This window comes from Crocodylus porosus, unplaced genomic scaffold (genome assembly GCF_001723895.1).
Source record: "Crocodylus porosus isolate Cpor-Errol unplaced genomic scaffold, CroPor_comp1, whole genome shotgun sequence".
NCBI lineage: Eukaryota > Metazoa > Chordata > Crocodylia > Crocodylidae > Crocodylus > Crocodylus porosus.
The window spans coordinates 51,571,539-51,586,857 of NW_017728948.1; the positions used below are offsets into that span (position 1 = coordinate 51,571,539).

The 15,319-nt window shown below is 45.5% G+C and overlaps 1 protein-coding gene across 1 annotated transcript in view; it reads left to right on the plus strand.

Annotated features, from left to right (window-relative positions):
- Positions 1-14,443: 14,443 nt before the first annotated feature.
- Positions 14,444-15,319, plus strand: part of SLC10A4 (solute carrier family 10 member 4) — a 4,163-nt gene continuing 3,287 nt past the window's right edge. Inside the window, exon 1 of the mRNA XM_019552615.1 lies at positions 14,444-14,457. Within this exon, the coding sequence (XP_019408160.1) occupies positions 14,444-14,457 (14 nt within the window). The remainder of the gene's footprint in view (positions 14,458-15,319) is intronic.

Genomic DNA, 15,319 nt, shown 5'->3' on the forward strand with positions numbered 1-15,319 from the left:
CCTACCACCAAATTTCCTGACCTGTGGAAAGCCTAGCAGGCAAGATGCCATGGCTCCACAGGCTGAATTTGGCACACTGGCTGGGGGTTGAGCACCCTTGAGCTAAACAGATTGATACCATTAGTTCCCACTGTAGTCATATCTTTCCAGATCCCAGATCACTTTTACATTCTTTGCCAAACTTTTTCCAATTTGCCAAAATTCTTTTTAAAACCAAGGCACCAGAACAGGACAGTATCCCAACAATGGTTTTATTAATACCCTTTCCAGTACCTGGAGGTACCATTACCTCCCCACTCTAACATGGTATTCCTCTGCTTATCCATCCAGATGGGACAGAAACATATTTATAGTTCTTAATAAAGAATCCTCATTCTAAACCAACAAGTTATTTTTGCTTAGCAAGTCTGCTTCTGACATCCTAACAAAATTAAGAGCACACAAAACTCAGAAACAATACTTTTTCCTTGGCAATGATGAGCATCTAAGATTCAGAAGCAAAAGAACTGTTTAGACATAGATTTCATAGACATCAGGGCTGGAAGAGACCTCGGGAGATCATCGAGTCCAGCCCCCTGCCCAAAGGGCAGGAAGTCAGCTGGGGTCATAGGATCCCAGACATAGTTTGGAGATACCCTTGTTTAATCACATTTTAATAGGTGTGTATACAACCGATGTATGAATTAAGACTATTTCATGATGAATAATATATAATATTGTGTATGATGTTTACACTCTAAATGTTCAAGTCCAATATTATTTTTTTGCCTGTCCAGATGCTTTGTACATTCTTTTCTTAACCAAGCATCAAAATCCTGACAAGCCTGTTTGCAAGGGTGGTTTATTGTTTTGTTTATGTAATATAATTTTTAGTAAACCTTTAAGGCCTTGGGCAGGATAGTGAATACCTCTTTGTTTTGTGTTTGTAGAGCACTTAGCACAGTAGGGGTCTTAGTCCAGGACTGGGGATCTCAGGAACTACTGCAATAACATTATGATAATTTAATAATAAAACAGCTTTTATTTACCTTTATAGATTTTCTTATATATCAGTAAGGGTCCTTAAATGTAGTTTACATAAATGAGTATTACGTTGTGTTATTCTTTCCCAGAAGAGTACCATCAACGTCTGCTCTGATTCAAAGAAAACCCTGGTTGAAGAGGGACGAAATTACTTTAAGGCTTGTCATTTAATGGATTTTTTTTTACATTGTTTTACAGAGACAGTTGTAGATGCTATTCAATCCATTTCTACATCTGAATTCAAACTATGACACTGAACAAACTAATCTTTGCCCTATTTTTCTACTTTGGCAGTTATCTGGCAACTCAGTAAATACAGCTTTTAAAGGTATGAAAGCAGGCAATAATAATATAAAGAATATTTAGAGGACTGTGGCAGGACGGTCCCTAGGGGTGCCGTGACCTCCCTCAGTGGCCTACCTACCTGTGCCAACTCGGGTCTTGAATGTACCCTCTGTCTCGCCCGCCACGTCTTTGATCTTATATTATCAATGGGAGGCTGCCTTCTTGCCCTCCTTGGCACGGTGCCTGCCTTGCTGTACCGGGACTCTGTCCTACTCCCTGCCGCCCTCTCCCAGGACCTGCTCCAATATCTGCGCCCTCTCCCGGGGCCTGCTCAATATTCGTGCCCCCTGCCCTCACCGGGCTTCTCAATGGGCTTGCTCCCCTCTCGGGGTTTCTCAATTACAGGCAGTGCCCCACTGGGGTCTGCCTCCCGAACGTCCCGCAGTCACCCGCACTCAGGCCTGTGTCTTCCATGCTTCTCACGGTCCTGCCCTCACTGGGGCTTCACTCGCGCTTCCCACGCTCTCCGCCCGCACCGGGGCCTGTGTCTCGCACTTCCCGCGCTCTCCGCCCGCACTGGGGCCTGCCCGCACTTGGGCCCTTGCTCACGCTCCTCGCACTCCCCCGCCTGCACTTGGCCTTCTATGCCCGCGCTTCTCACGCGCCTGCCCCCACTGGGACCTATGTTCACGCCTCTGCCCGCTCTGGGGCCTCCTATGCCCGACTCGGGCTTCCCAGAATTGGGGCTCAGGCGGCCTTAGCCTCACCTGGCCCCCAGACCTGCCTTCTCGGGCCTATGCCCCACTGGGGCTCTTTCCAATTGGGGCTCATCTCGATATCACCCCTGCTGGGCTGGGGTCGAGATACCCCACTAGGTCAGACCCACCTTCCTGGGCCTACGCCCCACTGGGCTTCTGCCTACACCAAGCTCTTCCCGAAGCTGCCCACACTGGGCTGAGTCAGGACACCCCCACAACATGGCACCCTCTATGGTGCTAGGAACTCCCCCTCTACTGGGGAGCTCCTTGAGGCCTCCTCCATCCCTACAGCCTCATCCAGTCCTCCAGTTCATAATTACCACTATCAACCCAAAACAGAAACTCAAAGCCCCTCAACTACAACATAAATCTTAAGCCAACCTGGCTAACCTTCTCTCATCCCTGTCAGGGTCCTCTCCACCCTGTATCCGCACGCTGGCGCATAACGCTCTGCTCTGCTCTGCTCTGCTCTGCTCTGCTCTAACAGAGCTCCCTCTTTCTCTTAGGCTGCCACAGGGGAACTGACTCTGCCCTTAGCCTTCTCTGTTTATAAAGGCCAGGCCCTGCCCCCTGGTGGTCAGCTGACCCACTCTGTTGCCATAACAACTCCCACCTACTGCCCTGGTGAGTGGCAGCTGAGCCCATTTACTACTATTCAGTAGCAGCCACCCTAGTGCCCTGCTACAAGGACCATGCTGTGTCCATATTTATCACTGAGTTTTCTGTACTGTCTGTCCTTAATGTACTACATTTAACATTTATATGAACTACTTTCAAAATCTAGCGGTAGAAGTGGGAGTCAGTCGGCGCTTTTATCCACAGTCTCATATATCTTAAAGCTTTATTTACCTCATTTATTTAACTTTATTTAAATGGTTCCCTAAAGACCGCAATATCAGAAATGTATCCATTATCTAAACTATCAATTCCAGTGTAGGACCTTTCAACTCATGCATATAATTGGATTTAAACAGATGGAACCTGCCTTCTGTCTCTGGGGTACAAATAACAGCACAAGAAAGTAATATCCATTTATCTTTGAATCCACTCTCTTCCTTCCTAGTCTTTGTCATCCCTTGTTCTTGACCTGTATTACTTATGTACATTTCTTTAAATACTAAAAACAAATGACCCATCAGACATATACACACTTCTGTTTCAGAGTATTTTCTTCTTTTAGACGCATGAAAGGGTTTCAATTTCCTAACATTTGCTATTATTACATGCCATTTCACCCTCCCAAGACACATCCCTCATTCCACTTGCCTCCATTTCTCTATTTCAGCCGGAGTTTGGCATGGTGAAGGAATGCATGATTGGACCTTTTCATTTTGGTGCAAAATTCAATCTCGTAGTTCCTCTAAAAGTCAGTGAGGTTCAAATTTATTGCTAAAAAAGTCATGTAGGCCACATGTCCCTTTCTTTGGTACATAACTGTCTTTACAAAGAGAAGAATTATGCCAAATACTTGTACTGTAATGAATAGCATTGTCTGACTTTTTTAAAGCTAAGCCCATTTCTTCAGTAGCAGGTGGTGACAAGAAATTAAATTAGATTGAAGGTGACACTAATTTTGGCTCCCCTGGACTGAGAGAAGCATTGGTCATTGTTTAATTTTCAAAAAATCATCCCTATTTTTTTCAATACCTCAACTCTAAAAACTGGATTGAATCAAAAGCTGTCAAAACAAAGAATGTCCATGGCTGATGCTATTTCTATTGAAGTGGATGTAAATCACTCCAGCCTCCATTATATGGGATTTTTTAAAAGAACAATATTAACTCGCTGCTCAAAGACATTTCTTAATTTCTGAAAAATATTGTTGATACAGCAATTAATAGTAACCGTTTCTACAATATTTGTCATCCAGCAACTGAGGTACATAATTGTCCTGTATTCCTCTCTGAATCCCAGGCAGAGCAGAGGCACAGACACTTTTTTTAATTGTGATTGACAGCATACTCCTGCATTTAATTTTTTTAAGTTTTGGAAACACAATACCTTAAGATTCCTGCCAGCACACTACTGCTGCCAATTAATTTAATGGAAACATGGCCATGAATTTAAATGCAGAGGGTCAGGCAGCTCTAAACATTTAAGTCCAATTATGAATTTATTGGAACACTGCAACCTGAATCACAGTGTTCTCATTTGCTGATTAATAGCGTTATTTTCAACATAAACACTGAGGAACATTGGGTATGATGATGGAGTTTTGTTTTTCAAATTTTGATTAGGTATATACAGCTGATAGGCTACTACTTGCTGTTAAGCAAGGTGCAATGGCATCCACTGCCCACCCAGAAGTACTTAAAAATCTATACAGACAGGATACACACAATGGGCACTGGCCAGCTTTGTTAGTTACACATGCATCTAGATCCTTCCCTTCTCCCACAGCCTTTTTAATTTAATTAAAACTGAATTTATGAATGTTATAGTACTTTGTAGGAGGAAATAGGGACAAGCTAGAGTAACACAGATCTCCTGGAAGAGGTGAGATTTAAAAGAAGAACTTGGAAGAGAAGGTGACAGAGGCATTGTGGGCTAAGAAAAGAGGGTCTAAGAAAAGGCTACATGTGAAAGCAAAGGAGGGAGAGGTGGAGAAGGATACAAAGAGACAATTAGTTTTGCCAGGTGGGCAAGCTGAAAGGGCGATCAGCACCAAGAGTAAAAGACCCTGGTGGCAGCCAATTTGTACAAGCATTGAAGAAGACCACCAGGAGGCAAGGGGGAGCCCGTGAAGGGATATAAGGATGAGCTGGAAATGTTTAGAGTGGTGTTTCTCAACCTTTTCAGACCCCAGGCACCCATCATTAGACTCCTTAGAAAAAGCCGGCTTTGAGATTTCACAATAATAGAGCAATTTTTCTGTTGCAAAAAACTTGGAAAGACCACCCCGTCAGAATATTTTTGGCACCAGGGATTCCTATTTGAAATCTCAGGGGTTTATCGTTTGAATCAGGTGCAGGTGTTTGCACACCTCACCTTGCTAATATTCCACGGCACCCTTGTTGAGAATCCCTGAATCCAAGCAACAAGTCAGGTAGAGGTTTGCTGTAGCAACAGCATTTTGGATGAACTGAAGAGGAAAGAAATGAGTACTGGATGGCCGAGGGGACTCCTTGGAGCAAGAATACAAGCATTAGAAGCTGTGATATGGAACTTCATAATGTCTGTGTCCCTATGGTTGGTTCCTTGCCGAGATACCAGACCTCCATCTAACCCAGGAGGTACACGGTCCTACAAGGGGAAATGCCTTGCTGGACCTGGTCCTGGCCACAGGCAGCGACCTGGTGAGGGGACTGCAGGTTCTCAACCACCTGGGGGTTAGCAATCATTGCCTACTGAAATTCACCATCCAGCCCAGGGTGTCAAAGGCCTGCAGCAAGGCAGTAGCCCTTGATTTCAGGAAGGCCGATTTCAATGAGTTAAGGAGATTAGTAGGAGAGGCACTGAGGTCCTGGAGGGTAGGGGAGTCAGGAGTCCAAGATGAGTGGTCGTTCCTTAAGGAGATGATCCTCCGAGTCCAAAGGGTGACAGTCCCAACGCGAATCAAATGGGGCAAAAGTGCTCAAAATCCCCCATGGTTCACCAAAGGCATTCAGGAATCTCTGAAAGCTAAAAAGGGGGCATGTATCTGGTGGAAGAGAGGGGCTATCACCAAGGAGGATTATACCTCCGTTGCTCGAGACTGTAGGAGGCTGTTAGGAAGGCTAAGGCAGAGCTGGAACTAGGAATAGCGACCAGGATCAAAGATAACAAGAAGTCATTTTTAAATACATAGGGAGTCCAGTTTTGGGCTCCACAATTCAAAAAGGATGTGGAGAAGCTTGAGAGAGTCCAGAGGAGAGCCACGCGCATGATCAGAGGTCAGGAAAACAGATCTTACAATGATAGGCTGAGAGCCATGGGACTCTTTAGCCTGGAAAAGCGTAGGCTCAGGAGTGATCTGATGGCCACCTATAAGTTTATTGGGGTGACCACCAGGATCTGCGGGAACGTTTGTTCACCAGAGCGCCCCAAGGGATGATGAGGTCGAACGGTCACAAACTCCTGCAAGACTGTTTCAGGCTGGACATAAGGAAGAATTTCTTTACTGTCCGAGCCCCCAAGGTCTGGAACAGTCTGCCAGCGGAGGTGGTTCAAGCACCTACATTGAACACCTTCAAGAGTAAATTGGATGCTTATCTTGCTGGGATCCTATGACCCCAGCTGACTTCCTGCCCTTTAGGCAGGGGGCTGGACTCGATGATCTCCTGAGGTCCCTTCCAGCCCTGATGTCTATGAAATCTATGAAATCTATGAAATAAAAAGAGGGCACCGGATAATGTGGAGCCCCTGCAGGACACGCTTGGCAATGTTGCACCAGACAATAAAGCTGGCCTCTTTAACAAATTCTTTGCCTCCATTTTTCTGAGCAGGGACTGGGACATGCCCCCACCGGGATTCCTGACGGACTCAGGAGAGGCACCGCCAGGCCTAGGGTCAGTGAGGACCTAGTCAGGGAACTTCTGTTTGGGCTGGGCCGTTTAAATCAGCAGGTCCAGATGATCTCCACCCCAGGGTGCTGAGGGAATTGGCAAGGGTCATTGCGGGGCCCCTGACACAGTTTTATGAGCGCTTATGGTGCTCTGGCCAGGTGCCAGAATACTGGAAAAAGGCCAGTGTGGTCCCCATTTTCAAAAAAGGAAGGAAAGAGGACCCAGGAAACTATAGGCCCATTAGTCTTACCTCAGTCCTGGGGAAGCTCTTTGAGAAAATTATCCAGGAGCACATCCCCAAGGGACCACCAGGGGAGATGATGCTCAGGGGCAACCAACATGGGTTCATTAGAGGCAGGTCCTGTCAGACCAACCTGGTTGCCTTTTACGATCAGGTCACAAAATCCTTGGACACACGTGTCGTGGTGGACATAGTCTTTCTGGACTTTAGGAAGGCCTTTGACACTGTCTCTCACCCCATTCTCACTAAAAAAATTAGGAGATTGTGTTTTTGATACCTACACAGTCAGGTGGGAGGCAAATTGGCTAGAGGACCGCACCCAGAGAGTGTTGGTGGATGGGTCATTTTCGACCTGGAGGGACATGGGCAGTGGAGTCCCCCAGGGCTCGGTCCTCGGGCCTGTACTGTTCAACATCTTCATCAGCGACTCTGATGAGGGGTGAAAAGCACCCTGTTCAAATTCGCAGACGATACTAAGATGTGGGGAGAAGTAGGCATGCTAGAAGGGAGGGACAGGCTACAACTAGATCTGGACACGTTACAGGGGTGGGTGGATGAGAATAGGATGGGATTCAATACTGCAAGTGCAAGGTACTGCACCTGGGGAGGAAGAACCAGCAGCATACCTACAGGCTGGGGAATTCCCTTCTCATCAGTGCAGAGGCAGAAAGGGATCTTGGAGTCACTATTGATTCCAAGATGAGCATGGGCTGCCAATGTGGGGATGCAGTCAGGAAGGCTCACCACACTTTGTCATGCATCCATAGATGCATCATGAGCAGCTCCAAGGAGGTGATCCTCCCCCTCTGTGCGACACTGGTCAGGCCACAGTTGGAGTACTACATCCAGTTCTGGGTGCTGCACTTCAGGAGGGATGTAGACAACATGGAGAGGGTCCAGAGGAGGGCCACTCGCATGGGCAGGGGGCAGCAGGGCAGGTCCTACTAGGAGAGGCTATGGGACCTGAACCTGTTCATCCTCCACAAGAGAAGGCTGAGGGTGGATCTGGTAGCCATCTTACTGGGGGGACCAGCGAGGAATGGGAGAGACCCTGTTCCTCTGAGCACTACCCGGAGTAACGAGGAATAACAGCCACAAGTTGATCAAGAGTAGGTTCAGGCTAGACATCAGGAAGCACTACTTCACAGTCAGGGTGGCTAGGATCTAGAACCAACCTGCAAGGGAAGTGGTGCTCACTCCTACCCTGGGGGTGTTCAGAAGGAGGCTAGACAGTCACCAGGCTGGGGTTGTTTGACCCCACCATCCTTTCCTGCCCATGGCAGGGGGTCAGACTTGATGATCTGCTCAGGTCCCTTCCAACTCTAACAACTATGAAACTAAGAGATCAATGTAATACTAAAGGTTGAAGGAGTAGCACATCCTGCTTTCCCTCTTCTGTGGCTGTACCTCTGCAATCAGGCCTACCTGAGGTTATTTATGCTAGGCTCAGAGAAACAGGCCAAATTTAGCAGTATTAAGCAGCATTTCAATGTGAAAAGAAAGAAGAAGGAATACAAGTTGCCAGCTGTGGGGATGGCGGGTTGATGGAGTTGTGAACAGTAATGGAGAAGGACCAGAATAGGCATTTTGTGGTGGTGGGTGAGAGAAGCTTTTATAACCACTTTGGGTTGGAAAAGGGGCACATGAGAACAAGTTATTTAACCAACTAACAAGAAGTGTTCCCCTAAAAACACTTTTCACAGGTGAGTATCTCTATTTCCATCTCTATCTTTTTAAAAGGTGTTATTTGGTGCAGGAGCTATATCTACCTGCACGTTTGGGCGGCACCTGCTTAACTTGAGAAGAAACAAGAAGCTACTGCAGGAATCACTGATGATATGTAATGGCACTGGTCCAGGTATTTCATTCTTGCTCTCTTGGTTCTGGATTCTGGTTGCAGTTACAGCATTCCAAATCAAGATTAACTTTACTAGTTTCAGCAGGTCACCACTGGTATAACTCTGATCCTTCACATGCAAAATTAACTAAATGAAAATCCAGCTGCTAGAGTCTGAGGTGTTACTTGTATGAACCTCCTCCCAAATGTTACAGTTCGTAAAGTAACAAATCTGTAAGGGTCGCAGGTCTGCAGGCGCTTTGTGTTCATCATTCATCATCAGCTTGGTGGACATATGCTTGATGGCAATGCAAAGTGCTTAGTCATTTCTCATGCTGCTGTCTGTGAGAGTGGATCATGAATCAAAAGCTTTGTACTCTGAGAAAGCACCAGTCAGGCACATAGAAAGGATACCCAAAACATCTTTCATTCAGCAAAACTCTGATGGATGCTGCATCCATTCCCTTTCAGAAACCGGGTAATCTAGGTTGAAACTACAAGTAATAATGGGACGCATGCAAACCTTTCATAGGTTTTACCATGAAAGATCCTGAAAGCTGTGTAGATTTCTACTAATGATTTCTTTTCTACTAATAGAGAGAGCAGGAAATTGGGGTCTGTTCCCCTAACAATGGAGATTTCAGGCTATCCACAGGATGGAAGGTCTCTGCTCAGGTCCCCAATTCTCATAGCAACACAACTCATCTTCCTGGTGCAGCACTACTTGTATCTCAGATGGGGCTTGTAGATGCATAATTCAGCAAAGCTGATCAAGTTTCTACCATGACTGGAATTCTCCCCAGACACCATAAAACAAGCCATAAACCCAGCTATTGTGTGGCTCCTCTTGCTCCTCACCATATACTCTAAACGCTCAGTGCATGACCCTTGATGCATTTGGGACTTTCCACTCCATGTCACTGATAATAGCAAGCACCCAAACAAACTAGGGGAGCTGAACAAGAGATGTTTCTATTAAAAAGAAAGAGTGTTTCTGGATTAGTGAAGGCAGTTAACAGAAACCAAATTTAAGTGAATAGGATTACCTTTCCCATATAATGGATATGAAGGTCCCTCGTGGAATATTTTTGTCCAAGAGATTTACAAAGACTTTTTGCATAGAAAGCAAGTCTGTTTTTCAGGGTCAAGAATGCCATTCTGTTGTCTGACAATCTTTCATTTGGATTTTATTTTGATTCAGAAACAAATAGAACTCAAAGAGCACATCCCCACAAGTGGGAACTTGTGTTTCCCAGGGACAAATGGCAGTAACACATATTTGTGCTACTGCTAGTTGTCCCTGGGGTATGCCTCTGACATGCTCTGGTGCGTGGCAAGTTGCCCTGGGTAGGGTAGGGAAGGCTGGGGCCAGCACCTGGGCTAGACCCAGCAGCCTTGCCTGGGCTCTTGGGGGCCTCTCAGGACTCCAGTGGCAGCAATCCAGGTGTGTGGTGCCTGGGTAGTAACCGGAGCGTGGCTCTGGCCAGCAAGGCTCTGATTTTGGGCAGCACATGCTGCTGCCACATGCACCATCACACTTTTTTCTGGCATGGATTTTTTTTGATATCAGGATCCCCCAGTGTCAAAAAAACCTGCCACACTGCAAATTAGCAGTGCGGTGAATGCCTGCATGTGTGGCACGTGCAGTCTGCAGTGCCGCAGATGGGAACTGCACGTGTGTGCTCGTCTGGACACACCCAAAATCGCTATAGGGTGACAATGTGCATCTGAAAACTAAGAATGATTCTTGTGTGACGGGCTAGCTGGCAGTGACCTAGCCCAGGGGTTTTGAAAGGGCAAAAGATGATTGGAGGACTTGGGATTCCCTTTCTGCACCAATCAGGCCCCCCTCCCCCCATGTCCTGATTGATCCCTTGGGTCACCTGGAGGGAGATAAAAGGGGCAGCATGGGCTGACTCAGGAGAGAAACCAGTGAGGGACAACAAGGAAGGAGCTTCACAGAGCTGGCGAGAGCTGAGCCAGCAGGGCAGGAGCAGTGCTCTGGAAGAGCCTGAAAGAGCAGGACGTGCAGGCAGCAGTGGGACCCTCAGCAGTGCGGTGTGCGGCCGGCAGGAGAGGCTCCCCACCGGGCTCCAGGATCCCCTATGAGAGGCTGCAGCCAGCACGAGAGGCTCCCCAGCTTCAGCAGGGATCTGAGCAGTGACCTGAGAGGTTCCCAGCTCTGCTTCCAGCTCCTCCAATTAGAGGCCAGGCAGCTCAATGTGAGGCTGGAGCTCCAGGAAGGCCAAGACCCCTAGTAGGCTACAGCAGTGGTGGCTGTGTGGGAATATTCCTGCCTACCGTGTGAGAAATCTAGGTTCAAGTCCCAACTGAAGTGACTTGAGGGGAGTGAAATAACAAGAAGCAAATCTTCTTGCAGTGGAAAGGGGCTATTTTCTTCCCCCACCCCCTCCAGGTACCAAGACCCTGTTTCCTTGTCATTTGACATTTTGCATTTTGTGCCTTTTATATATTTCATCAACCCGTATTGTTTGTTCTGCTGTTTGTGTTTTATATTTTGTTAACCCTATTTTTTTTGTGTTAATGATTGTAAGTTTCTAAACTTTGTTGAATCCTTCCCCCTTGGGGCATTGTAGTGTCCACTATACCCTCTGATTTATGCCTGTTATGTTCCCAGTATTAAAAGGTATATGGTTAAGACCCCATTGATGGTCTGGCTCTGCTCTATAGGGGGAGGAGAGTCCCTACATCTCCCACAGTGCTTGTGCACCTGCTTTGATCCCTTCAGCTGGAGAGGGGGTACCTCTTGGAGTGCCACCCAGGTTACATTTGTTTCCATGACTCAGCTTGCTCAGTTTTATAATATTTTTCATAAAGGTAAGAAGGGAGAGTTGACCTCCCTTCCTTTCTCATTCTTCTTCATCTGCCAGTCTGTTTTAAAGTTTTCTATACAAGCGCTTATCACTATATTTACTAAGGAGTCATAGCATAGCATGGAAAAGGTGTCTTAACTCTCCTGTGAGGGGGAAAAAAATCAGAAGTAAAATCCATTTTCCAAGAATATTTGTATGTGAACCTGAAGAAAACTAGCAGCACATGGACAAAACCACAATTCTATGTTTTTTTCAGAAAAGCATGGATGCTTCCAGCCTCCAAAGGGCCCAGGTGCCTCCCTTAATAACTCAACATGCTGACTTCTATCTAGGAATTTAGCACAGCCTTTTTAGCCTATTGCTTATAATATAAATTGGACTTTTAAAAGTCTCTTCCACCTCTCCTATCCAAGTTCTGTAACTTGTTTACATACAAATGTGTGTTATAACTTCTATACCATTGACACTGTTCAAAAGTGGATTTAGGGCATTTACATTCTGACATAGAATTCAGCCGCTGCTAAAGAGCAATCCAATCATTAATATTTTTACAAGAATGTATTTCTAAGACAGCATTCTTGTCCTCCAGCAAATTACTGAACAGGATTTTTACCAGCTTATAAACTACATATCTACTTTCAGCACATTTATCTTACCAATGTTATTTTGATTTTGACAATTAATTTTTTACTTCCTTGTAAAAGGAAGTCAGACATTATAACTCTCTTCCCTTTCCTCTCTGCTCTCCCTTTCCACAAAACAGAAAATTCATGTATCTCATTAATATACAAATAGAGATATTGTGGTACTTGCTTTGTATGAGCCCAGTGTTACACTGGCATATGTGACAAAACTTAAATGATTTTCAAAATTGACCTCCAGAGCAAACATTGAGTAGTATAAGATGAAACCCTGAAAAATAAAATAGTCCAGCTAAATACACAATAAAAACTTGGACGGGCTTCTTACTGTACTTTCTAAATGTGAGAGTACCATTTGCTTGCTTCCAAAGCTGCCAATGCTTACTGCCTATGGAATTAAGAACACACAAGAAGTCAGTTCAGCCCTGGTCTCTGCAAGTCAACATAGCTCTACTGAAGTGAATAGTTCTGTCCTAGTTTAAAACAGGACTGATTTTGAATCTCAGTTGGTATAGTAGCTGTTATAAATGTTAATATGTATCTCAAGTTGCATTAACCTTTTATAACACAGTAGGATTCTGATAGCTAAATTCTTTTTACAAAAAAAAATTCACAGGAACAGAGACTGGAATTAGGCAGTGCACAAAACAATTGCAAGAGAGTTTCCGTATATCCAAGTTCATTGGATGTGGAGCTCAACTGTAACTAACCGTGAAGGTTATAATGTAAAACTATCTTTGTATGAACAGGTTTAATTTGAGGAGTCACATTCAGAGATAAGAAGGGAGTTCCCTCCTCTTCTTTTTAGCACTGTCTCGATAAGCAACCTTTTATGCCTTATGTAACTGACACACAGCTCTGGCGCTGTGTGTCATGAAAGTTGTAGTTGTTTCAGACATCCCAGAAGAGAAACTAGGTAATGGTTTACTAACAAAAAAAAAGTGTATAATAAGTAAGGGAAGAATATTTGGACCAAATGACCTCTGGAGGTCCCTTACAGCCCTACTTTTCTATGAATCTATGGTTCTAACATATAGATTGTATATATGAAAGATGAGAAAAACAGTATACACTAAAATTTGAAGCACTCTAAGTGCAAAGTACATTTTTCAGTACATGCAGATCTGCAGATTGATTAGTTTCAAATAATGTTGTTGGCTCACAGCCAAGCAAACATAGCACTGAAGTATTCCCCTTTACAAGCAAACTAAAGAACTGTTCCAACTCGGTACTCTCTGCTTGTTTAACAGGGATGACTCATTCGCCCTCTTCTTTCCTCAAGCAAATGATAAGAAAAAGATAGCAGAATAATACATACCTAGTGTACTAGCATTGGAGCATAAGTAAAGCTGAAAGAGATCCCCCCAGAGGTCAGTTAATACAGCCCCTCCTCCCCCCTGCCTGAGGCAGGATCAACCTTTTCCAAACCCCCAGCCATACAAATCCTTGTCTAACCTATTGCTAAAACTATACAATCCATCCTGTCACACAACTACCAAGGCACAGTACCTTAATCTCCCATAGATAAAGTAGGGGACAAGGGCTGTCAGTGTCAGACTGCTGCACAGGTTGTTAAAATATGCTGAAGAGAGCCGCCATACCCCACTTTTCCTCCCACTACAGAGGGATTATGGCACAGTTGTTATGCTATACAGTGGGGATGTTAAACTTATACCCAAAGGGCTCCAAGAGGGGCTTGGAATTTGGGACAGAACATGCAGGGGTGGGGTGAGCAACAGCTGCATTAACACCCTCCCCACATATGGCTCCAATGCTACTTGCCTCACTGCCACCCAGGTCTGGACCCAGCCTCAAGGAGCTCCCGCAGTCTGGATCTGATGCAGGTGAATTTGACATCCTTGCTATTCATCATGCATGACTTTGCTATTAAATCCTGCTAACACACCCAACTTCTGTATGTATCCCAAGCCATTACAGAGGATTTAACACACTATGATTTCTACTGGTACGCTACTAGTTTCTTCTGGAATGTTAGGAGCTAACTGTAGGGCTGGTTGTATGGTTTCAGGCTTCACCCAACGTGCTTCTATAAGAGTAGAAAAAGCTGAGGCTGTCTCACAACAGTATAATTTATTGTTTGGGAATGGAAGTCTCAAGCTGGACTCCCAATTTACTTTGGGCTTTCCACCATCATCATCTATGTAAGGCATATACAGCTACTTAGGGAGTCCTTAGACCTGGAGGCACTTTGAGACCCCCCCAGTGACATTAAAGATGCAGCCTATTGATCAGTGGATTCACATCCAAGGTAAAAGGGGCCCCAGAGCCCAAGAAAATGAACAGATTTTAGAATGAGAGGTGAAGAAAAATGTTGGCGAAATGAGGCTTTGGAGGTGAGGAGTCAAGTAGTTTGTGGTCTGGAATTAGATGCCCCCCACTGGCTCTGGGGTCCGAATTCTGTGCTCCGCTTTGCTGTGCTTTGTGCACTGTGATCTGGGGCACCCCAAAATTCCCAGCACAGCTACTAAGAGAGAAGGGCCAGGACAGACTACAGCTAGCTTTTGCCTGGGTGGGGGCTGTGTCACTATACAGACTGATCTTTCAATGCAGCTTTAAAAAATAGATTTCTTCTAACAGAACTGAGAAGCTTGCATATCTCTCAAGGAGGCACAGACTCCTCCAGGCGAGCTGTGAATTTCAAACCATGTGTGCAACAGAGTAAAACACACTGCACTGCAAGGACTGCTACGTGCTTGCAGGGAGCGGGCATCCCTATTGAGCTCCCCACTGCCCCAGATGTGCTGCAGTTAATAAAAATCACATAGGTGTTCAGTTGAGCATAACCTTCCCTTGCTTCAAAAAGGGTTAAAAATGAACACAGTGATTATAATAGGAACCAGCCCAAAACCTCCTCATGTCATGTATCTTCATCCCAGTCTTAATGCAAGCAGGTACCTGGCATTAGCAGGAAAAACCTTGAAGCTGCCTTAAGGTATATCAAGAACAGGTTGCAGGTTGCAGTCACCCCAGGCTGCCTTAGGATGTGGACCCAGGTTAAACTAGCAAACAAACAAAAAATCAAGCCCTCAGATAAGAGGAAGGCTCCTGTTTGAAACATGTCGCTACAGGTGGTTTGGACTTGATCTGAAACAGGTCTGCCCCAGGGCCCTGGGGGACAGGAGAGCGGAGGGAGGGGACTTGGGGAATCCGCCCGCCCGGCTTTTGCAGCAGGTTCTTTTCTGAAGAGGCCGGCGG